Source organism: Phocoena phocoena, chromosome 10, assembly GCF_963924675.1.
Source record: "Phocoena phocoena chromosome 10, mPhoPho1.1, whole genome shotgun sequence".
NCBI lineage: Eukaryota > Metazoa > Chordata > Mammalia > Artiodactyla > Phocoenidae > Phocoena > Phocoena phocoena.
In genome coordinates, this window is record NC_089228.1 from 101194951 (window position 1) to 101219421 (window position 24471).

Consider the following 24471-nt stretch of genomic DNA (forward strand, 5'->3'; position numbering starts at 1 on the left):
TTCTTGTCCATGACATAAGCCTAAATTACTAATGATGTTGGCAATAAATATGTTTCAGTTAAACACGAAAATAATGACATATGGACAACTTATAAATGTAGCTCTATTATAGGTAGTATAACAAGTTGTATTCAGAATAAACAAAAACATTTGCCTTACACCCCTAAAAAAGCAATTCTACGTTTTTAGAGGGCAGAATTTCAGGTACTGATGACTTCACATTACCCTATAAGCTCTGTTTTTGTTTCTGCCTCCAAGGTTAGTATTTCCACATCTTATTTGAATTCATTGATCAACCAACAAAAAACTCTGTAAGCACTGTTATTCTTTTTTTAAAATCTAGACAGGACAATTCTGACCTTCAAAGAAGTTACAAAAATTGTCCACCATCAGGCAGCAAGTTGGTGGCCAAAGTGGAATTCCAACCCAAGTTTCGGGATTTCAAGTCTAATGAATTATTTCCCACCTTTCGCTATAAAGGTGACAGAGTGAGAACAAAAATGGCTCGTGAAATCTCCTTAACACTATACTTCTTCTTTTTTCTCATAGGTCGCTACCCTCAGGAGAACAAGGGAACCTACATCCCAGTCTCTGTGGTCTCCGAGCTGCAGAGTGGCAAGTGGGGAGCCAAAGTTATCACGAGAGAGGACAGGTCTGTCCGGCTGTCCATCCAGTCTTCTCCAGACTGCATTGTGGGGAAGTTCCGCATGTATGTTGCTGTCTGGACCCCCTATGGTGTAATCCGCACCAGCCGAAACCCAGAAACAGACACGTACATTCTCTTCAATCCTTGGTGTGAAGGTAAGGGCCAGGGCTTTATTTTCTTATTACAAAAATAGTTCCAATATTTCTAATGCGTCTCTTTTTGGATGATGGCAAAATTATTCTACAAGACGTCCCTTTCCTACATACACTTTCCGTGTTTTAAAGATAGAAAAAGATACAAAATTTGTCCTCACTGTACATGAGGACATAACCTGAAGTTAATGCTGCTATAGATTTATTGCAGGAAACCATTGAAGATTGCCTAAAGCTGCACCATTAGTTAACTGTGGAGCTATATGTTGATGGTATCACCTCTGTGTATGTTATTGCTCTGGAAACGAAAAGGGTTTCTTTAACTTGACTTTCAAAGCTATTAGGATCCAGAAGATGTGGTGTATATATCTATATATCTATATGTATAGTCTCAGCCATAACAAAGAACCAAATTTTGCCACTTGCAGCAATGTGGATGGACTTGGAAGGCATTATGCTAAGTGAAATGAGACAGAGAAAGACAAACACCGTATGATACCATTTATATGCGGAATCTAAAAAGTGCAAACTAGTGAATATGACAAAATGAAGCAGACTCCCAGAGAACAAACTAACGGTTACCAGTGGGGAGAAGGAAGAGGGAGGGGCGATATAGCGGTAGGGAATTAAGAGGTACAAACAATGAGGTATAAAATAAGCGGCAAGGATATATTGTACAACATGAGGAACATAGCCAGTATTTTATAATAACTATAAATGGAGTATAACCTTTAAAAATTGTGAGCCACTGCATATGATATATGTACAGCTGTAACTTATATCGTGCAGCAACTATACTTCAATTTAAAAAAAAAAAACTCTTAGGATCCATAATCTGGCTTCAGAAAAAAAATAGAATAAAGTTGACCCTGTCTATAGTGGAACTAATTTCTCTGTCTCCTTAATTCAAGAAGAGAAAGCCTGAATGTCTAACAGATTCTACAAATGTGTTTATACGCATAGTGCGTGCACACTTCATAAACCGTAACTCTGGAGACGCAAACATGTAACTTTATTTTAATATAATACAACTTAATCTCTACTGCTATTTTGAGCCTTCCCTTCTGGCTGCTGCAGAAGTTAAATCTGGTTATAGTCAAATAAACTCAGTCAAGTCCAAGGATTTCTCTACCAATCCAATTTAAAAACTCAGTCACACACAGTACTTTTCCCTATCCGCATCTCTGCTCTTCCTTGTCTGCCCCCTGCTTCCATACTTGGCATGAGGCTGATTTTAAGTTCCAGAGGCAATGTTGTAGCAAAATTGAGGGAAGGGAGTCCACGTTTAGATCTTAAGAAATAAGGTAATGAAACATATAAAAGCTGATGGGACCAAAGGCTTCTCACATCATCTTATTCCATATGCATTGCTCTCCAATATCTTCCAAAATGGGTCTATATTAGGGCTGACTTTGAACGTGAGAGTTGTACTTAAACCAGGCTTGATCTGAACTTCCATGTAGATAATAAGTGAACAACAATGTTTTCTACTCCTGTATAACATAAACCTGGATCCTACTGACCTTTTCTTTGAACTGTCTGTTCCAATAGAGGGCACTGAGCTAATCCTATACTCCCCACTCACCACCTCCATCATCCTATACCCAATAATCCTTATCTATGAGACAAACGTTCAAGGTTGATGGTGACAGGAGCTGCTAACTGGGCCATGTGCAGTTCAAAGGCACAGGGATCTGTTTATAGTAACCTTGCCAACCAGATACAACTGCAAATGAGTGGATAATGGAGAAGACTGAGGGGAGTGAGGGGGTAGAGACAAACTAAGGTTTTGAAAATGTTTACTTGGAGATAACTGTAGATACTCAACCAGAAATGACCGGAGATATCCTGATATGTAAGATGAGAATCAGAGATGTGAATCTGGGACTTATCGGCACCTTTGGAGAAAATATAGATAAAGAAGGAAAGAGGATGTCCTATCAAGCCCTAAAGAACCCTAACATTTAGGGGTCTAACAGAGTAGGAATCAGCAAGGGGGGCTGAGATGGTGGAATACGTAGGTGGTGGCCTAATATAAGAAAATTGTATTTTAAAAAGCCATACTTATAAAATAGGTAAACAAGGAATTTGTTACTGATTTTATTTGCATTACAGAAAGAAAATCATACAACTTCATATAACTATCCAACACCCTAAGGTATTTAAAGAATGATATGATCTGCCCAAACTTTGGTTTATTAATAGCTTTTCTGGATTACATCATCTGTGTAAGATGGGACACATGTCTACATGCATTTGCACTTATGTGGCCTCTCTTCTAGAGGTGAAAAGGGTTAGTCGTGTTGCCTGACCTATTGACTTTACAGGAGGACCATTCAGGAGGTGGATGGTCTAACAACCTTCAACTACCTGATCATTGCCTTGGTGTTCCATTGTAGCCATGGTGAGCAGCTTCCAGGTACCTCTGCTCCGAAAGAGTGACATAGATCTAGAGATGACATGGTGCTGCCACTAGATGCTGCATTACAGAAAAGGAGCAGAGGGGCATTGCTGATCAGCGGAAGGTGAGAATAAAACCAGAGAGTTCTAGTAGGCACTTGAATAGGTGAGTCTAGAGCACAGAGGAGATATAGCTGAGCTAGAGATATAAATATGACTGCCAGCAGGAGCCAGCGGCAAGTTTAAAGGAAGAACAGGATGGATTTAGTATAATCAACAATTCGAGTCTAAACAAAGGACAGGGAGATTGACGAAGAGTAGCCAGTGGGGTAAGAGGGAATCAGAAGAACGTGGTGTCACAGAGTCAGAGCACCAACTGATTCAAGGAGACAGGCTTTAGCTCTTTGGAATGCTGCTTATTAGTTGAGTAGGATAAGAAAAGCAAGTGGCCATACACTGTGAAAATACAGAAGTCATTGGGAAAATTAGAAAGATAGTTTTACTGGTGTGATGGGGACAGAAACCAGAGAGATGGGCACGGGCTACAATGTAATGGGAGGTGAGAAAGTGGAGGCACAGGTATTACCATCTCCTTCAAGAAGACTTTCTGTGAAACAGAGATGGTGATACGAAGGTCAAAGGAGAATTTTTAAAGACAGGACAGAGTGGACATAATTTTCTGGTGCTGGAGACCAACCAGGAGAAAGAGTTTACAGCCCAGAGGGAGGGTGGTGGTTCACAGCCTTCTCTGCCCCCTGGAATCACCTGGGGGCTTGGCCACTGACGCCGTGGTCTCCCCACCCAAACATTCTGATTGGTCTGGACTGCAGCTTGGGATTCAGGGCTTATAAAAAGCTCTGTAGATGATTCTTGAAGACACGGTCGAGAGTCACTGACTTAGAGAAATCCTTGAGTGGGTGGGATCTAGGGAACAGGTGAAAAGCCCTTGATAGGTGGGACTATCCATCCCCCACGGTGACAGGAGCAAAGTAGGATACGGGTGAAGGTGCAGGTTTTCTAGACTCAGTGGAAGGAGGACGAGGTTTTTCCCTCCTGTGATTCTGTGTTTCTCAGTAAGATGTAAAGCAAGATCATCTGTTGAGAGCAAGAAGCAAGGAGGGAGTATTGGAAGCTTGTTGGAGGAGACATAAGAGTTGGGAGGTGGGAAGCAGGCTTACTGCATGAACATGGCAGATGGGTCTGCCCCGGTCCCCAGAACCCAGAGAAAACTGCCACAACCCCTTAATTCCTTGGCCTGTGAAAGTCCAAACATTTCTGCAACTTTCTTGGGGATATTGTTGTGGCCATCTCTACGTGTAGGAATCCTATATCTCTCAGTGCTGACACCTGTGCTGCCTCAGAAACATCATGAACAGTTACCCAAAACATCTATGAATGTCTAGACATTAACTGCCACTCGGTGTGGGGCGGTGAGAGGAAGAAAGATTTACAGTCGTCTCTCGGAATCTCTGGGGATTGGTTCGGGGACAGCCACAGATACCCCAGATCCACGGATGCTCAAGTCCTGTATTTGCCCTTCATATTCCTTGTGTGCCACGGATTCAACCAACAGAGATGGTAAACATAGTACACAATCTGCGGTTGGTTGAATCTGCAGATGAGGACCTCGCGGGTACACAGACCCCAACCGTGCCGTGGTTCTCCAACTCAGACCACATCAGAAACACGTGGAGGGCTTGTTAAAACACAGGTTTCTGTGCAGCATTCTCATATTGATGAGGTCTGGGTGGGGCCTGAGAACTTGTATTTCTAACCAGTTTCCAGAGGACGCTTATGCTGCTGGTCAGGGACCACACTCACAGGACCACTGGTTTACATAATAATCACAAGATAATTATTACAAAACACAGGAGACTGTGTTCACTCTTCTTAAAATTCCACTGGCTCCTCCCTAACCCTAATCCCAGTCTCTCTCCAGTTTTTACTGCCCCTTCTCTCTTCCCTTTTGTTTTTCCTTGTCCTCCAAACTCTGCTCTCTCATCCTCTCTCAGGAGCAAATTCTCTTATTCTCTCATGCAGAACACTTCAGCAAGCCTTTTGATTTCGTTCTTTGGGCTTCTCCAACAGTCAGACTACATATTTGTGCTTCTACACACTTTTCCAAAGCTATTCCCTCCAGAAAAATTCTGGCACCAGCTTTTAAGTTAATACCTTTTTACATTTTTGTGTTAATGCTCACTGAGCTCTCCCAGGGGATGTGAATGGAATGGGGGAAAGAGGTCTTCTCTTCATTTCTCTCATGCTGTGGTTTTCCCGGCCTAGAAACCAAAGCATAATCCAACCAGGGGATCTGTATGATGAACGCCACACACAACCAAATACACTGTAGCCTGACAATCAACCAGTTTCCTACTTACACGTGCTAACTCATAACAATGGACTCCTAGAGATATGATCTGGCAACTAGAAAGTACATAAGAAGAGAGGCCATTGCCCAAGGAGAAAAGATAACAAAAAAGGAAATCAGAAGCTGTCAAAATAAAGCCAGGTGAGCAAAGATGCTGAAAACACCACACTCTTGACATGGAAGTGATGTCCAAGGTGGCTTAGGACACTGCGCTGAAATTACACAGGCAAGTACAGCACTGATTGATAAAGAATGAACAGCTCTGTTGCTGGGAGCCCTTCAGCTTGCTTTGCATTCATAGGCAATTTATCCTCCTTAATCACTCAATCATTAGTGGGGATCAATAGCTGTACCACATTACTGAGGGCAGCGGTGGACGTCCGGAGATTTATTGGTTAGCTTTTTAATTTAATTGTGCTCACCAGGCTTCAGGTCCGTTCCAGGAAAGAGCCCTTCTCTGGGTGTTGGAGACAAAACTGTACCCACAAAGGCAGCAGGAGTGAGCTGGGTGTTTATTGTGAAGTCATCTTATTTTTCTGACCACTTGGGAACTCTGAATGGTTGAACGTATTTCCCTATTTAAGTTCAAACTGTTCCAGATTGGTAGTCTAGCATTAGTGCCAGAGAGTGTGTTCTGAAAGATTTCAGTGTCCCGTCCTGTGCTCAGTACTCAGGTCAGTATTTGATGGCTCTGTTTGGTAGGGCACCAGTCATTTTCAAGGGGTTCGGCTTTTCTTAATCACTTGTTTCCCATGTCATTCCCCATCACTGATTTTCCCTTAAATCCAGTCTTCATCCTAGCACCTAGCACAGCGCCTGGTACATACTTCATGTTTAATAACTGTTTGCTGCATTGATTTAATAATTCCAAGTAAATGCTTTTTAGGTTCACTGCACTTATCATCACAGATAAGTTGTGAATGTAATCTCACAACTTACCATCTTGGAAAAAGTCAAAGTCATACATGATGCGTGGGGGACATGTGTTGTGGGTACATGTGTGTAGATTTCTCTCCCTTTTAGCACCTGACACTAAATTAGCATGTGGTATTTCTAACTTTTCATTCAATGTGCTTTTTGCATTTTCCTTTAAACAAAGAAATCTATTAAATTTAGTGTAAAGGAATCAATAAATTTCCAATATCTGGATGCTTTTAATAGTAAAAACACATGACCAACTTGTATTTTATTATAACATTCGTCTTTATACTATGTGCTTTGTAATTATACATGGTCTTTTAGACCCTTCAGTACAGAATGGAGTAATGTACCAGGCCTGGTAATCCTGGGGTAACAATGAACAACACCCCTTTCTCTTGCAAACCCTTGAGCCCAGAGCAGAATTTACACCCTCAGGCTAGAGACATTCATCCATCAATCCACAAATGTTAATAGTATATCTCCCCCAATGCTCATGACAACATAATGACCCATGGGTGGTACAGCGATGTATTCATTCACACATGTGAAGGATCAATGCTGAAGTAGGCACTCGAATACGGTAGTGAGAAAGACAGTCTTTGCCCTCAAAGAGCCTCTGGCAAAGATTTCACAAATGAGCTACTAATAAACATGAATTATAACAGCTGCAAAAGAAGTCATGACACAACAAGAACATGTAATAGTAGCAGAGCACTGGCCTCACTGGGGAGTAGGGAGAGACGGGTCAGAGGATTATCTTTGTACCCTCTCCAGCCCCTAGAATAGTGCTTGCATACAACAGCAGTCAGATAGTTGGTTAACTGAATTTGTATGAATTTTAATAAAGCTTATGTGAAATTTTTAAGCCCTTATTTATTCTAACCTTCTATTTAATGAAATAGCATATATCCTTCTTGCAAGTGTCTAACTCATTAGAGTCTCATTCTTACTTCTTGTACCAAGTGAGCATTATTCAGTGTGACACTGCAATCAGAAGGAAGCCCAGAGAGCTCACAGTGAACGTTATTTTCAGTGACATAGAGATGACCCCAGATTCAAGGTCCAAAGCTGTTTCTGGAAGGAGCAGGTTTGGAAGGTCTGTTCCAGAATTCATCTGCCGATTCATGTCGTGTATAATTCCTTAGGTGGGCGGGTTTTTCTTTATATCTTCAAATGATGCTCAAAGCGGGTATCTTCCTGCATTCTGTGTTTCAGAAAGCAGGATCCTTTTCTCATTCAGCCTAACACGGTGCCAGGTCCAGAGTTAATACTCATGAATGTTTGCTGGATTGAATTGATAACCAGCACTGCAAGAGGCAGGGAGAGGATCATTAGCCTCATATTTCAAGAGTAAAAAACAGACCCTGTGGTATTACATAAAATTTTCAAGGTCACACAGAAAAATCAGGAAACAAGCTGGGGCTAAAACCTGGTTACCCTGATTCGGTCAGGGTAAGCTCTTTCATTTTCAGAACCAGAAACATGGGTACCCTGTATTGTGTCATGAGAGAAACAAGGGGTAGATGCTTCTATGATGTTCTAATGAACACTGGGAAAGCCTGCCATTAAAAATAAATAAATAAAAAAAAATAAAACCAGGTTGATAGCTAAAAGATCAAACAAGTTTCCTTTGCAAAAAAAAAAAAAAAGAGAGAGAGAGAGAGAGAGAGAAATTAAGCATCCCAGCAAGGGCACAGGCTCCCTTTGAGGAAATATGCTAAGTAAAGAATATCAGATATTTTCTTTGTAGAATTGCTTCATGAATAATAGTCTGTCTTCTGAAGATATTTAAGTACACTGAAAATTCCTTACCCAGCAAAACTGGAAAAATAACACAAATCAAATAAACTTCCCAAGCTGGCCTGAGCTGTAATGTAATGCAGCGTGTTTGCCAGGAACACGCGTAGACCCAACTGTTGAGGAATCGCTTGCCTGGGTTTCATGGGCTCGTTCCATTCCAGAGTTCACAGGTACAAAGGCAGGCCTCTAGAGAGGCTGACTTAACCCGTTTTAGGAAGACAGTGGCTCTGGACCCTTCCAGTAAAAAAGCACAGACTCTGGAAATGCCATTCCCTAATACACGGCAGTGTTTCCCGATTCCCACAGGTGGGACTCGTGTGCCTATAGCGCACACAGCCTGCTGGGGTCACCACCCCTTCTGATTTACTTCGAGATGGAAAAACATATCACGAAGACTCTTATCTGGAGTCACACTTGCTCCCCAGATGAAGGCACCCCCTCGAAGACTGATTACACTCACCCAGCACGTCTTGCCTCTTTCTTTAGTGACGCTAAGCTTTTACATAAAGGGGAGGCAAGTAAAAGTTATTTCTAATCCCTCGTTCAAAATTTCTCCCTTCACTAAAAACGTGAGACATTTTGCCTTCCTGAAGAGGCCAAGCTATTATTTCTTCCAAAGGATCAGAAGCAGAACCAAACTCTGATTTAAGCTCTTCGGCAGTCTCTTCAGAGATCGAGTATACGACAGCATCTCTAGCTCTGCAGTTGTCTTTGATCCCTTTGCCAGGCTTGAACTTAATGACCTTAGAAATGGGACTTGCTTTAACTTTAAAATAGCATGTAAATAAGCAAAGGGAAATTTTCTACCCACGTGGTGATGAATAGCCCTCCTTCTCCCTAAGAGGTTATACAGATACTAAAATCAATATGGTCAACATTCATTTTTACAGGTTTGTTATAAATTCTTACTTTCTCTGAGGGGGGAGGCGGCAAATTGTAATTTCCAAGGGTGCCAGAAATCAGCCGTAGAAGTGAGTCCCGGCATTTCTCAGCCCCCAGTTTTCTTTTTTGAGCTGCCCCACCAGAGGAATCGTAAAATAAATGAGGCCGTTCTTCTTTACTACTTGCCTCCTGTAAGTCACCCGGGAAGAGTGGTTATTTACAAGGCATGTTGAAGGTCTGTTCTGGTGGCAGAGGTGCAGGGTAAAGCAGATGGAGGTATTATTGCATAATCACCAATGGCGCCATGTTTTCTTGTGAGTTTTATTGTGGTGACGGTGGTTTGCCAGAGGTCTCAGAGGATCAAGAGGATGTCGACGGGTCCATGGTGCTGCCATTCCAACTCTATGAGCCCTCTAGACCTAGCTTCTCCTATCCGCTCTCACGCAACTGAGAAGTGTAGTCCCCACACTTACGTACGAGCGCGCACACACACACACCCCTCTGCTTTCTATCAATAACAGTTCAGATTGTTGGGCCACTAGAACAGTGACTTGTCAGCTCATTTTCCCTTTTCATAGTATAATAGTACCCTCCGTGCCCCCCCCAGATCTAGAAAAACCTCACCACACCTCTCTAACAAAAGAATTTTAAAAACAAACAAAAGCAACACCAGAAAAAACAACAACAAAAATCTCAAGAGGCAAATGATTAAGTTTTCCTGTTTTTTGTCAGCCTATCAAACAAAGAGAGTTTTTTGGCGTTTCCATGGGGCTGTAATTTTTTTTTTTTAACCCTAGCTTTGGACAACTATATTTTAAAGTGACAGATCTGAATAAAAACAGAGGAAAGAAAGCTCTTCTTTCCACCCTCAATCTTCCTTTAAAATCATAAATAAATTTAAAATTAAAATCAAGCCTCCCCATTTGTTTTCCTGGCCCTGCTGTGGATTCATGATTACGCCCGCCGCTTTTGAGGTAAGGTTTAATGCAGCCGCTGCAAGGAAAAGGATGGTCTGGTCTCGAGCTGCAGAACTCCTTCCTATTCATGGTTTGCCACCTAAATTTATGACTTCCCATCAATAATAACCCAAAGCCAAAAATAAATCCTTCATTTTCTTGGACTTCTCTCTCACTCTCAAAGCTCAGACATCCATCCCCAGCCCTCATTCTTGCGGTTGGCGTTTACTGTGCCACGTTCCCAAGCACAATGTACGGGACGCTGGGGAGACCGTGCCCTGATCCCTTGGACTCAGAGTCATAGTCTACTTGGGGGACAGCTTGGTATTCAAATCCTGGCTTCACCTCTTACCTGCACTATGACCTTGGGATGGACACTTCTCTCTTCCTCAGTTTCCTCGTCTCCAAAATGGGGAAAAATATTATGCCTTCCTCTTAGAGATGTTATGAGTTTTAAAGAGTTTGTTTTTGTACCACACTTAGAAAGTTTCTGGCATGGAGTAAATACTAAACACATACTTGTTCAAGAAATAATTAAATCACGGAACAATTTCCATATAGTGGAGTGAATGTCACTGCAGCATCCATAGGACACTACAAAACAAGGCTTAATCCAACCTGTGCTGGGAAGAAAAGAGTACAGGGAGACTTAAAGAAGGGGGGAAGTTATCACTGTATAAAGATATTTAATAAAGACATCGATAATAAAAAAAGAACACACCATATTGTTCTTGAAGAAAAATTAATGCAACAAAGTTAAACTTGCTAACCTCTTCTTAAATAGGTGGTTTCATGTAAACGCAACCACACTTCAAAAAATAACTTTTTTCTCATGATGAAAGTCTTATTATAGAAATAAAAAATAATGAAAGCATAAAAAGAACGCAGAGATCTACAAATCACAATTACCATTTTGGTGTACTTCCATTCACTTAATGTATTTTTGAATGGTTTTAATTTTTAATTGACAATTAGTTGAATACATTGCCCTTTCAAATATACACCATGTATGCATATAAATGATAAAGAGTGGACTTTCCCTTTCACCTACGCTCCAATCCTAGAGCATCTCCAGAGAAAACAAACTTCAACTGTGTATTTCATTCCAGATATTTTGCTATAATTTTACATATTAATGTCCATATGTACATCTATAGAGTTTGGATTTTATTAACCACAGGTGGGATTGTGTTATGCACGTTTCTCTATACTTCCTTGCACAATATACCCTGGAGAGTTTTCTATATCCACACAAGCATATTCTTTTTAGTGACTGCTTGTACCGTAATTGATTTGGTCTTTTATTTACAAATATTTAGATTTCCTCTCATTTTCACTGTAGTATACCGTGCTACACTGAATGTTTCACACACCTTCATACAAATGTATTTCTGTAGAATAGATACCTAGAAATACCTTTGCTTGGTCAAAGTAAATCCACATCTTAGATTTGCATAGATACTGCCAAATTTTTTTAAAGGATGCAGTAGTTTATAATACAGTCACAGCACACGAGCGTATCCATTTCTTTAAACTTTCATTGGCACCAGGTGTTACCGTGTGTTTTACTATATGCCAATATGCTAGGCAAAATATGGTATTTCCAACTCAATAGCAAAAAAAAAAAAAAAAAAATTTTTTTTTAAATGGGCAAAGAACCTGAATAGACATTTCTCCAAAGAAGATATATGAAAAACCAACAGGTACATTAAAAGATGCTCAACCTCACTAGTCATTAGGGAAATGCAAATTAAAACCACAATGAGATATTACCTCACTGTTGTTAGAATGGCCATCATCAAAAAGACAAGGGGGAAGGGGAAGCTGGGACGAAGTGAGAGAGTGGCATGGACATATATACATTACCAAATGTAAAATAGCTAGTGGGAAGCAGCCACGTAGCACAGGGAGATCAGCTTGGTGCTTTGTGACCACCTAGAGGGGTGGGATAGGGAGGGTGGGAGGGAGACGCAAGAGGGAGGAGATATGGGGACATATGTATATGTATAGCTGATTCACTTTGTTATAAAGCAGAAACTAACACACCACTGTAAAGCAATTATACTCCAATCAAGATGTTTAAAAAAAAAAAAGACAAGAGAGAACAAATGCTGGCATGGGTGTAGTGTTTCTCTAACCCCTGTATTTTCTGTTAAGCGGTTAGTTCTATCTAGAGACTCAATCAGATTCATCTATAAGTGAATTATTTTCTGTTTTCTTTGGAGGGGGGCAGAGAGAGCACTTAAGAACTATATACTTCTTAAGTCATATGCTGTGTGCTTCCTGGGCACTCGTCCCATCAGGAGACTCATAATGTCTGTTTGTCCCTCTCTTTGTGATGTTCAGATTTATTCGTAGGATCAGGTTTTACCAGTCTCATCCATCCATTATGAAGTTCCCCATTAGCCTTTTAACAAATGATTTTAGCCTAGATCCATTATTTCATCAGGGACTGCAAAATGGTGCTGGTCTCATCTACCATTCTTTCTGCATTTATTAGCATCTATTATTTTGGTGCCTTGAGGTAGTAGTCATAGAAGAAAGTCTAGATGCATGGCTCTTTTCCTATTTCTAAGTTTTTTAAATAATGAGTTGATTCTTAGCACATGCATAAAGGTGACCAATGAATTTTTAAAATCACTATGAAACTACAAATATTGAAGTATTTCACATGTTCTAATACTTTGCAGTGACTATTATTTTTGCTATTTGAATTGTCCCATTCTTGGCCAGTGGGAGCTCCTTCAAGTTGATTTATGATTCCTTTGTCATGAGTCCTAGAATCTTTAAAAGCCTCCTTGTTTTCTGGTAGGAAGAAGTATTTCAGGCTAGTCTCGTACATTTCCTGACCCAGACCTGCTTTTTCTTAAGGAGCCCAGGTACCTTTTAATGGGGGGTGGGTGGAGAGGAATGGTACTTAGAGATCATAATCTGGGCTCAAGTGTACTTGCTGTTGCCATTGCATTGGTTGTTTTTTCTAGTTCTTTTCAGTGGACAGAACTAAAAAATGTGATTTCTTTTTTTTTTTTCTACCTTTCGCTGCGTTGGGTCTTTGTTGCTGCGTGCAGGCTTTCTTTAGTTGCGGCGAGCGGGGGCTACTCTTCGTTGCGGTGTGCAGGCTTCTCATTGTGGTGGCTTCTCTTGTTGTGGAGCACGGGCTCTAGGCGTGCGGGCTTCAGTAGTTGTGGCACACAGGCTCTAGAGCACGGGTTTAGTAGTTGTGGCCCGCGGGCTTAGTTGCTCCGCGGCATGTGGGATCTTCCCACACCAGGTCTTGAACCCGTGTCCCCTGCACTGGTAGGTGGATTCTTAACCACTGCACCACCAGGGAAGCCCCAAAATGTGATTTCTAAAGAGAATATGCATCATGAATTGTTATGATGCTTTCAACTTATTTTTTTTTGAAAATCCTTTTATTCAATATTTTTTTATAATGGAATTAAGTTTTTGATTATTACAGTATGTTCTGATTGAAACACTACAAACTATTGCAAGGACTAGTGGAAATAGGAAAATCTGTGAATAATAATATTTGTTGGTGAAAAATCATAGTGAATCCAAAAATCTATTTGGATCCATGAATCTATCGGTCATATGAGTAAAAGCACAACTTCTGGGAAGTATGTGTGGGAAGAAATAACCAGTCTCTCCCTTCGTATACATTCTTTCTTATTTTCTTGTTATATCTTCCCCAAACAGAGGTAGTCAACAGTAGTTAGAATGGCCGTCTCCCAACACATAAAATAATCGAATTCCCCAATGGGTGAACAAAATAACGAGTAGTAACCTGGAACTCAGCTGAGCAGGCCACTTTGGAGCCTTCAGTGGGGACGTCTTCCAATTTCAGAGTGATGTGTCCTCACCCTGCATCATCGTTTTAGTGCAAAAACAGAAATTAATTCTGGTGAAATGAGATTCACCTCCCAACAGGATTAATAGTCGCATTCACTGAAGTTCTTCCTCTTCATTTGTGAACTGTGAAGAAACCAGTAGTAGCTATAAGATCAATAGGATTTCTGCAGATGGAATGACAATATACAAGGACAAAATCACCTATTTTTTGACTTACCAAGCCAACGGTAGTTTTAAATTTGCAAGTTAATTACAGACCAGCTACACCACAACATTTTCAAATGGCAAAAGTTACGTGTTACAAAAATATTTCAGAAAAAGTGTAGTCTAACCAAATAAAAGCACTAAAAAGGTATCTTGCCCAAGGAACGTCAGCTTGGAAAAATTATCACCAAAGCTAAACATTTTTATTTCACACAAACTATACTCGGAAATAGCTTTGAGACTGATTTCTGAGGCTGAAAGTATCAAAGGGTTTATTTGTCAAGAAACAAATACCTTAACTGACAAGGATGGATAGAATGAGTTCATACTCATTAAGATTTCTGCAGGGTTAGGGTACTAACAAACATCTCTTAATGGCAGAATGTGGTAATCATGGAATTATTGCTAAAGTAGTTTTCAAATGAAAAAAGGAAAAGAAAACAAAACAAATTAAACTTGACCAAACATGTCAATTTACAGTTTTAAGGTTATTTTACAAAATACCTCCATTTACACAATAGACTTCACACAGCATTTTAAGATGAAAGTTCTTTTAATTTATCCTGGCACACTATAAATGAATAAATTACACTGTTTAAAGAATTATTTAATATGTTTTATTTATTAAATTTATTTATTCGATAAGTTTTTCTTTCTCTTGACTCAGACAAAGAAAATATCTTATATATAATAGATTAAGAGAGGAAGTTAAGCGCACTAACCCTTACAGAAACAGGTGGGAACTGGGGAGGGTCAGCAATCATGTGAGTCTCACCCGATGTGATGCTCTTCAAAGATGAGTCAATCTTCTTAGAGCCATTTAATGAAGATTTTGAAGGAAAACTTCATTTTGTACTCTAGCCCTTTAACGCTTTCATTCTTTTTTTTTTTTTTTTTTTTGCGGTACACGGGCCTCTCACTGTCGTGGCCTCTCCCGTTGTGGAGCACAGGCTCCGGACGCACAGGCTCAGCGGCCACGGCTCACAGGCCCAGCCGCTCCGCGGCATGTGGGATCTTCCCGGACCGGGGCACGAACCCGTGTCCCCTGCATCGGCAGACGGACTCTCAACAACTGAGCCACCAGGGAAGCCCAAAGCTTTCATTCTTACAGTTAGTTCAGCTGTTGGTCTGTAGTAGCAGGAGTTACAGTACCAAATGGAAGATAGATTCATTGCTCTGGATCAAAGATCATGAATATCTTCAAGGCTAATGATACAATTGCCAAGTTGCTTTTTAAAATATTGTAGCAATCACAATCCCATCAGTAGATTGGCAATTCATCACACAGTAGCTGGTACTGAGTATTATAAAATAAAATACATAGACAAATGAATATATACATATAATTTCTTTTGAAACCTTTGCAGTTCTTGGATTACTACTTAATTAAAGTTGTTTCAGATTATTTTCTGTTCACGTTTCCTCATCTGTGAACTGGTTTTCCCTTTACTGGCTTTCTTTTATACACTTCATGATTTTCTTATCAATTTATTGGAGTTCTCTACATGTAAGGAAAATTTACTAACATTTTCTATTGTTGCAAATATCTCTCTAGTTTGTTGTAGACTTTATATTTTATTATATCCGAAATTCAAGTTTTACATTTATATCAAATAAAATGCAGTGATCATTTCCTTTTTGATTTTTTTCTTTTATCTTTGCCTTGATAAAACTCTCTCACTTGGAGACCAAGTAACTATTCACAGTTATTTTACTCCGGAATTTTTTATGTTTTGTATTTTTAAATTCAGATTCTAAATTAATGTTCAGTTTATTCTGGGGTACAAAAAATTTACTTTTCCCAAGCAGCCAATTTTCTCAGCTGAATTAATGGACACTCCAGTCATCCTCTTTGATTTATAACATTTCTTTTATCATAAATATATTTCATAGATACAGATGCATATTGTAACATCTATTTCTAGGCTACCTATTTTGACCCATTAATCTAATTTTATACCAATTGTTTAAATTATGGTAGCTTATAATACAGTCTAATATCTTATAGGACAAGTCCATAAACATCTCATATTATAAGGAAAACATCTTTAAACATTCCTAAATGGCACTTCTAGACCTCAGTGGCCTTAAGAGGAGTTTTATCTCAATAACAGGCATTTGAAACGCACTTGGCTGAGATGTTTATTATTACAATACTTACAACAGTTAAACCACTACTATAGAGGAATTCTTTAAAAGTAGCCTTTCCTTTTCAGGCCATTTTGATAGCATTATCTGGTGGCGGGCTGTAAAAGGTGTGCATGTAAACGGTCAATGTCCTTTTACACATATTATGAGATGATTTTATTTTAAAATAAATGTATTCTTTTAGGATTTTACTCCGAACTATTGACCTCGCTATTTCTGTTGTCACTTCTTTATATGTTACCTCTGCTTTGTTCCACTTGGAAATGAAGCTGTCATTTCAGTTGAGGAGTCACATGACTGTATAGAGATTGCTGGCAAAACCATGGAACCCAGCAAGGCCAAAAGTCTGAAGCATCCAAGTTCACGTTGGCGAGGGCTGGGGGGAGGCTGCGGCACATCTGTCCTGTAACTCTGATTCTTCTAGAAAGATAAAATGGCTTTAGGGTGAATAAGCTATTGACACGCACAGCGACATGAGTAAGTCTCAAGAGAATTAGCCTGAGTGAAAGAAGCGAGACCCCCAAACGTGTGCATACTGTACAGTTCTTTTTATATAAAATTGTAGAAAATGCAAATGAGCTTACAGTGATAGAAAGCAGATGAATGGTTCCCTGGCCGGGCTGGGACATCAGGGAGAGGACTGGGAGGGAGGAATTACACAGCGGTACAAGGAAGCTTTTGGGGTGATGGACATGTTTATTATTTTGGTCGTGAAATTATACACTTTAAATGTGTGTACATTATTGGACACTAGTAAATATGTAGATGTGTGTATGCGTGTGTGTATTTACTGTTGCATGAAACCAGGCTAATGGTAGGCAAGAGGCAAAGCTTGGAAAGGAAGTTACAAGAAAGTACCGGAGAGCAGACAAGACCGCAGAATCTCCGAAGGGTTCTGTCAAAGCTATAATACAGCCCAAAGGGGGATCCAAGCTGGTTGGATGGGGCAGCACCTGGCAAACTTTAATGTACACACAAATCCCGGGGAACCTCGTTAACATGCAAATTCTGCTTCGGTAGGTCAGAACTGGGCCCTGAGATTCTGCATTTCTCACAAGGTCCCAGGTGGTGCTGTACGCGGCTGGTCTTTCCGCCATTCTTTGAGCAGCGAGGGGCTAGAGCATCTGTTCTCAACTCCGGCTGCATATCAGAATCGCTGGGGAGCTTAAAATTAATTAATTAGTTAATTAATTAATGTAAAAACCCTGATGCCTGGATCTCAGCCTTACTCCCAGAGATTCTGATGCAATCGATCTAGAGTTCAGCTGGAATCAAGAGTTTGTAAATCTACCCGGATGATTCTAACGTGTAGCCAGGGTTGACAACCACTACTCCAGAGGGATGGTAAAAACCTTATCAGGGAATGAGGAGGAAAGAACCCTGAGAAGGTACTAGGATGGCAAGTAGGGCCAGAGAAGTGTGAAGAACCATGTTCCCGATCAGAACCAAAATTGACCATTTCCAAGCCTGCAAATTGACCTGAGTATAACTTATAGCCTGTATGGTCCTGCCTGTGTTAAAGATGCTTTTGCTGCTTTCACACCTGGCCTGGGAATAAGTACCAGCTGATTACTGAGCAGGCAGATGGGCAGCGAGGTTTTCCTGAGATTACAGCCACAGGGAAGAAAAGCCCTTGCAATGGAGGAAGAGGACCAGGGAGGCTGATTGTACACACACTTACCAACACATGCACAAGGATTTTTCCTTGAAAGGAGACAAAGCCCAGCCTCTCTCCTCCTGTCCCTATGGGCCACTAACCAGGCATGACAGATGGTACTCCAGCCTCCTAATATGCCCCAGACTTGTTTTAAAATCATTTGGAATTCTATTAACATTAATACTTTGGAAATTATTTTTTGATCTGTGTTACAGACTTTTATCTGCATTATAAAATTCTGATTCTGAAACCACTGAGACAACAGAATCCTAAAATGTTTACTGAGACTTGTCAATTTAATTGTGCTACTTGGAACTTATGGAAGCATTTTGCTGACAAGTGTCATCGTTTACAGACTGATCTAGGCCACTAATTATGTTCACCATTGCTAAAATTACACGTTGCGAAATGAGCTACCTTTAGTGAAACAAAAGACTTTTTTCCCATTTAGCAGCTTAGGACCGAAACAAACTTGCAAGTATACGAAAACCTTCTGGTTTGGTAACAGTCATTACGTTTACATTTCAATGCAGAGGATGCTGTATACCTGGATAATGAAAAAGAAAGAGAAGAGTATGTACTGAATGACATCGGGGTTATTTTTTATGGAGACTTCAGTGACATCAAGAGTAGAAGCTGGAGCTACGGTCAGGTGAGCCACTTAAAATTTGTCATCGTCAAGGACATTTTTACTTAATATTTTTAGCCCCATGTATCACTGCAGGGCGCTCTCTGTCGATATTAGACAAGCACAATTTCCTGCTTTTCAGGATCTGAGACTCCAAGATGGGCCTGGGAGTAGAGACTTAGAAAGGCACCTGCATAATTCATCAGCTGAAATCACATATTTTCGGTTATTACAATGTTACAGAGATGGGAGATTGTATGGATGATATGACATTCCAGTGAGCAATGCTTTGCAAACTCAGTATAGAGAAATCTCAGGAGCTTCGACTCTGCTCTCCAACCTGGAATGAACCCATGTTTTTCTTTTCTTATAAGGAAAAGTGTTTTGATAACAATGCAAAGGATGCAGAAAGGCAAGTGCCCAACTCAAAAATCCCTTTTTTTAAGGGTTAGGATTAGATATGCTAATTAGAAAAGAATGCTACCATTTAGTCAAAGGAGGGCCCACTGGGCTTTCACCTTGAGACATTTTATCAGCTGCAGCCTCAAAGTACTGTCCGAATATAAGGTAGCAAATGGTATTTCATCTGAGATATTCAGTGGTTCAAGCTATTTCAGCTTGGCATCTTTAATAATGGAGCAAATGAATATTTTTACCGTCTCTCCATAAACAGACTCATGTCCTGTGATCCAGAAACGACTTTCCATTAGCGATGTGAGGGCAGGTGAATGTGTCATTTCTCAGAGTTTTGGCTGAAATGGTTGTGATGGTGCACCATCATTCTGGGTAACCAGGGGCAGATTTCCCAGAACCTGGCCTCACCAGGTCACAGGATACTTTCTTGGCGTGACATCCTTGTTTAAACTTCCACGTGGGCTCTCCCTGCCGTGCTCAGCCCTGCTCGAGCCTGACCACTGGGCTGTCATCATTGGCTCTTGTCTTGTCCACCCAGCTTTATGCCTTTTGCTCCTTCTCAGTGTTCAGGTTTGCCCGCCTGCATTTCTGACGTCCTGCCAGGCTAATGATCTACGTGCTCTTCCCCTGTTTTGGGGTCCCTGCCTGGCTCCCTGGTTCCAAGTCCTCCCCTTCCTGAGTGACATACAACCCGTGACCATTGCTTATTGTCTGGTGCTCTCGCCTTGGGTCCCTAATTCCTAACCTTTAGGCGTGATTCTATTTATGCCTCCAGTGTGGCAATAGAGAGAGAGCTAACAAGGGAAAAAGTCATCTAGGTGGGTAGCAAGGACTGCGAAAGGGTTCCAAGCATGATCGTGGACTCCCCAGACAGCCTGCCTTTGGATAGATGCCCTTCAGCACAGCCGCTGCCTGTCTCTATTGTCATTTGGAGTCCATTAATTTGTGTACTTCAGTCCAAACAACCAGCCAAGCCAGTAGTTTGTAGTGTAGTTCTCTATGCCTTTACCTTTCCAGCTTGTGGCTGTCATGCCCCACAGACACAGCTGAAAGATGCTGTCTAATAAGAACCAGAGTAATGAGTTCTTATTCACCTGGAGAGCTAGTGCAATTACCCATTTCTGCATCTATCACATCAGTTTAGGATACACGCAGAGTTGCTATTCTAACTGGATTTTAATGAGGAATTACATGGAAATTAGCCATTAAAATTGTGATTTCTGTCCTAAGCCCTTGGGTGGATAATATACAAGGCTTCTGTATTCAGGGAAATCTTCTGTACAATGAGGTACAGTATAAGTGTAATCTTCCAATTTTGCCTTTATTTTTTTTTTTTTTACTATTTTGTCTTTGTTCCTTGTTTGGAAATTTTGGGCATTGTATGTGGCTGGGAGTTCTTTCTAAGGAAATTGAACTGACTACCTGATGGTTCCCTTGATAATATGATCTCCTTTCTCTAAGCCTTCCTGCCCTCTCTTCGACCCTGGAGTCCACCTTATCTCAGACGAGAGGAAACCTTAGACAGACATTCACTATGTGAGGTCTCCTACTATTTCCAGTGCAGACCTGAAGTGCCTTCCTGAGAAGTACCTGAGAGCCCTTTACTGTCGATATGCACAAGGACTCATGTTACTTTTGAGGGCTCGAGACTTTGGCCTGACTTTGGCAAATGGTTCATTCCCTTGCCTTGGCGCTGGAGCCAATATGTTGGAGAGATCCTCTAAATTAACCCTACAATTTTCTGAAGAACTTCAGGTCAGTTCTTGACCCTTGAGTACATCAGCTCGCTAGTAGTTCTGTTTATATTTCTAGCTAGTATTTAAGTTCTTAATTACTAAAAAATAAAAGAGGGTGTCTCCTTCCTTCCACCTTGATATTTCACGCTAAAGATTATGAGTGATTACCATCTAGGAAATACACATTTCTAAACATGAGGTTGTGGTTTCATTTTATTTTTCAGCAGAGAATATCTTGTTTTCAGAGGGGACATTAAATCGTTTCTAATTTTTTTTCTCCAAATAGTTTGAGGATGGCATCCTCGATGCTTGCCTGTATGTGATGGACAGAGCGAAGATGGACCTTTCTGGCAGAGGGAATCCCATCAAAGTCAGCCGTGTTGGATCTGCCATGGTAAGAACAACCACTAATTACACATGTCATTTGCCTCAGTATAGATGTCAGCTCATTAAGTGCTGTTGAAATGGTGACTCGCACATAATAAACTTTTATTTGGAAGAGTCTGTAATTCCCTGAACTTGTCATGTGCCGTAAAACAAAATTCTTACATCAGTACTGTGTGTTGCTTTGGCTTCAGACAAATGCTGATAGATGACGTGGACAATATAGATCACTTATTCTTAAGAATCTTTGCCTAGGGGCTGAGAGTGACCATGACAAAGTGTCAGCAACTATAATCAATCAATCAACAAACAAACATCAAAGAGCATCAAAAAAAAAACCCTGCAAGATGGAAATTCTCTACATTTTCACACCCATAGTAAGAATAAAGAAATAAATGACTAATCCTAGCTTCTATTTCAATGATACCTCACCCCAGGGCTTTATAGTTTATGAAACGGACATTGATTCTTCACAGTACTCACATGAGATACGTGGGGAGGGGGTGGCATTACCCATGCCAGCCATTTTACAAGTTAGGAAACAGTGTGAAGACAGTTTGTCAGTGACAAAGCCTCAGCTAGAACCCAGGTCTGCTGACTCCAAAGCTAGACATTTTCTACCTTCCTTGCTGGTCTCTGCAGGACATCCTGAAACATCTCGGGGGATGCACAGACCCTGCAACGGAACAGCTTCCTGAGAGAGGAGATACAATTCTGATGAGTGGGAAGGTTGGGGGTCAGGTCTGGGCGGTGAATTAATTGTGTTGCCCAGGTCCTGGACCGTACTGACGTGCGGACCGGGTCCTGGGCAGCCCTGGACCGTACCAACGTGCCACACACACAGATCCTGCCCTTGGTGTGTGAAAGCGAATCAAATCTGATTTAGGAGCAGATTATTCCCGAAAAAAACATCAAGCTAGGTGCTATTTCATACAATCAAAGACTGAGCAACAAATACTCCTTTTTGTTACCAGTTTCCTTAAGTCTTATTTAAAAAAACAATCCCTCTGAAAGAGTGCTGTCTTTGGGTTTGGTTTAAGTTAAATAAAATCAAAATCAAATATTGTTTATATAAAGATATTAGACTGAGAATGATATGAAATGTAATTTATGGTTAGCTCTTAAGAACAAAGATTGTTTTATTAGTAACTAGGCTATGTGTAAATTTAAGAAGAGTGGAGCTTAAAAAGAGAAGGTAAAAACTAATATCTAAAAGCAGTTTTGTTTTCTGTTGCTAGTTTATGTATGCAATGTAAACTATGCAAGTGAAAAGACAATGGATTCTAAAGAATTTGGGAATTTCTTTATAATAGCTATTTATTACAACATGCATTAGACCTGCAGTCAGTCACTGTTTTTCCTGTTTCATGGACAAAATTCTCCCTTTTCTCCTGTAAAGTCATCATGACAGGTTTGCAGTGAGACGGGAAGCAGTTGTCGCAGTGGTTAGATAGAAATTAATATCTTCTTAGGCACTCTGAAATGACATGCTCGTCAACCCGAGCTTACTCACATGTTGTGGGTATATTTACGAGTCTAGAAATCACTGCCTAACACAAGCCAAAGCAAGAGGGACGCCAACAGGAAGCAGCTAACCCAACGCTATGGTGGCATCTGGCCAGATGGAAGCTGTTAAGCCTTGAATTAAGCAGAGAATCCTAATACAAATTGCCTTGAAATCGTATTAATCACGAAAAGCCTATGAAGTTCTGATTTTGAAAATCTATAGCTCACAAGATTTAGAACTAGACAGAATCAATTTCGGGGGTTTGGTTTGGTTTTATTTTTTGAGGGAGAGGCCTTGGGTGTTAGGGGAGAGGCCCACCCTGGGCAATATCTCTATTTCCACCAGCACCATCGTTTACATACACAAAATATACGTCTGAGAGTTTTCAAAATCTTTTTATATCTCTTATGTCTTTTGATCCTTAGAAGAGCTCTGTGAATCTTTCCAAAATATATTCAGTTATAATGATTTTAGAAAATAAAATATTGAGCCTCCAAAAATCAATAAAAAATATGCAACTTTCCCAAAAAGTCAATTGTTTTCTGGTCACTCAGAGAGCTCCTCTCCTGTTCACAAATCCTGGAACTCTATCATGAAATTGCTGAGGGAAGTTAAGCAAAGACTGAAAGAAAAAAAACAAAACAGAAACCCCTCAAATTTCTCAATAAAGATTTGCTTTAAAATATGAGAAGATGTATTTAGGGAGCCCAGAAAGAAAATGTTCTGAAGTTGCTTGAGTCTAGCCAGAGCCCTGGGTCCGAGCAGATAGGCCTGTGGGTGTTTTCTAGGGGGCACAGAGGGAGCTGTATGGTCATTTTAAAAGCTCTCCATCATCTCCCCAGCCTGGTCACTGAGGCAGGAAATTCCTTTCATAGGATACAAATACTGGAACAGGATACACCGCGACATGCAAATTCTCTGGGAGGGGTAGCTCACTGACTGCAGTTCATGCCAAGGTGACAGTGATGGAAGGCAGAGATTTCCTGGGCTCAGTTACTGCCACGAAGGAGGGGGATGAGAAGCTTGGTCCTGGCTGGGCACCTGCAGAGGGTGGAGAGGGGACAGGAGGCAAGAGCAGGTGACTGGGGCCCCAAAGACAAATTTGCTTCCTGTGGTCACGGCAAAGTCTGGCACTGAAGACTGGCCAGGAATTTGCAGAAAGTAGATGGGTGCTCGGTGCTGTATGAAGCACAGATAATAACTCAGGTTATTATCTGACTTATCTAACTTTCTGATGAGGGTGCTGACGATGATGATCTAAATCTGGCTTTACAGTCCCCAGATAAAAATCTTTGTCGTCTAGTGTTTACGACCTTGGGCCGTTCTTTGCCATGGGGGTATCCTACACACGACAGGATATTTAGCGGTATCCATGGCTTCTGCCCAAGAAATGCCAGGAGTTGTGACAACCAAGAATGTCTTTAGATATTTCCAAATGTCCCTCTGGGTCAAAATCACCCCCAGTGAGGGCCACGGCACCAAACCCCTCCGAGGCTCAGCTTCCCTGCCTGTGCGATGAACGTAACCCTCTCTTCTTGCCTGCGTGGAGGATCTCTTTTCTTACCTTATTCAAAGCCTGCTGGCTTTCCTTCTTCTGCTGAAGAGAAAGTGGAGGCAGCATCCTGCGGGAAGGCCCAGGTCCAGGTCACATCAGACCTCTGGGTTCTGACTCTTCTGCGAATGTCCTGTGTGACGCAGGGCCAATCACTCAGCCTCTCGGGGCCTCCTTTATCTTTAAAATGAAATTTTGTCTCTGTACTCAAATCACACTTGTTATTCCCGGTGGCAGCAAGAATTCCCTTTTCTCCTTCAAAAC

General features: G+C 40.9%; 1 protein-coding gene across 1 annotated transcript in view; it reads left to right on the top strand.

Moving 5' to 3' along the window:
* Positions 1 to 24471, top strand: part of F13A1 (coagulation factor XIII A chain) — a 135141-nt gene that overhangs the window by 38748 nt on the left and 71922 nt on the right. The window contains exons 3-5 of the mRNA XM_065885293.1: positions 550 to 801; positions 18520 to 18638; positions 21051 to 21158. Coding sequence (XP_065741365.1) covers positions 550 to 801; positions 18520 to 18638; positions 21051 to 21158 — 479 coding nt within the window. The remainder of the gene's footprint in view (positions 1 to 549; positions 802 to 18519; positions 18639 to 21050; positions 21159 to 24471) is intronic.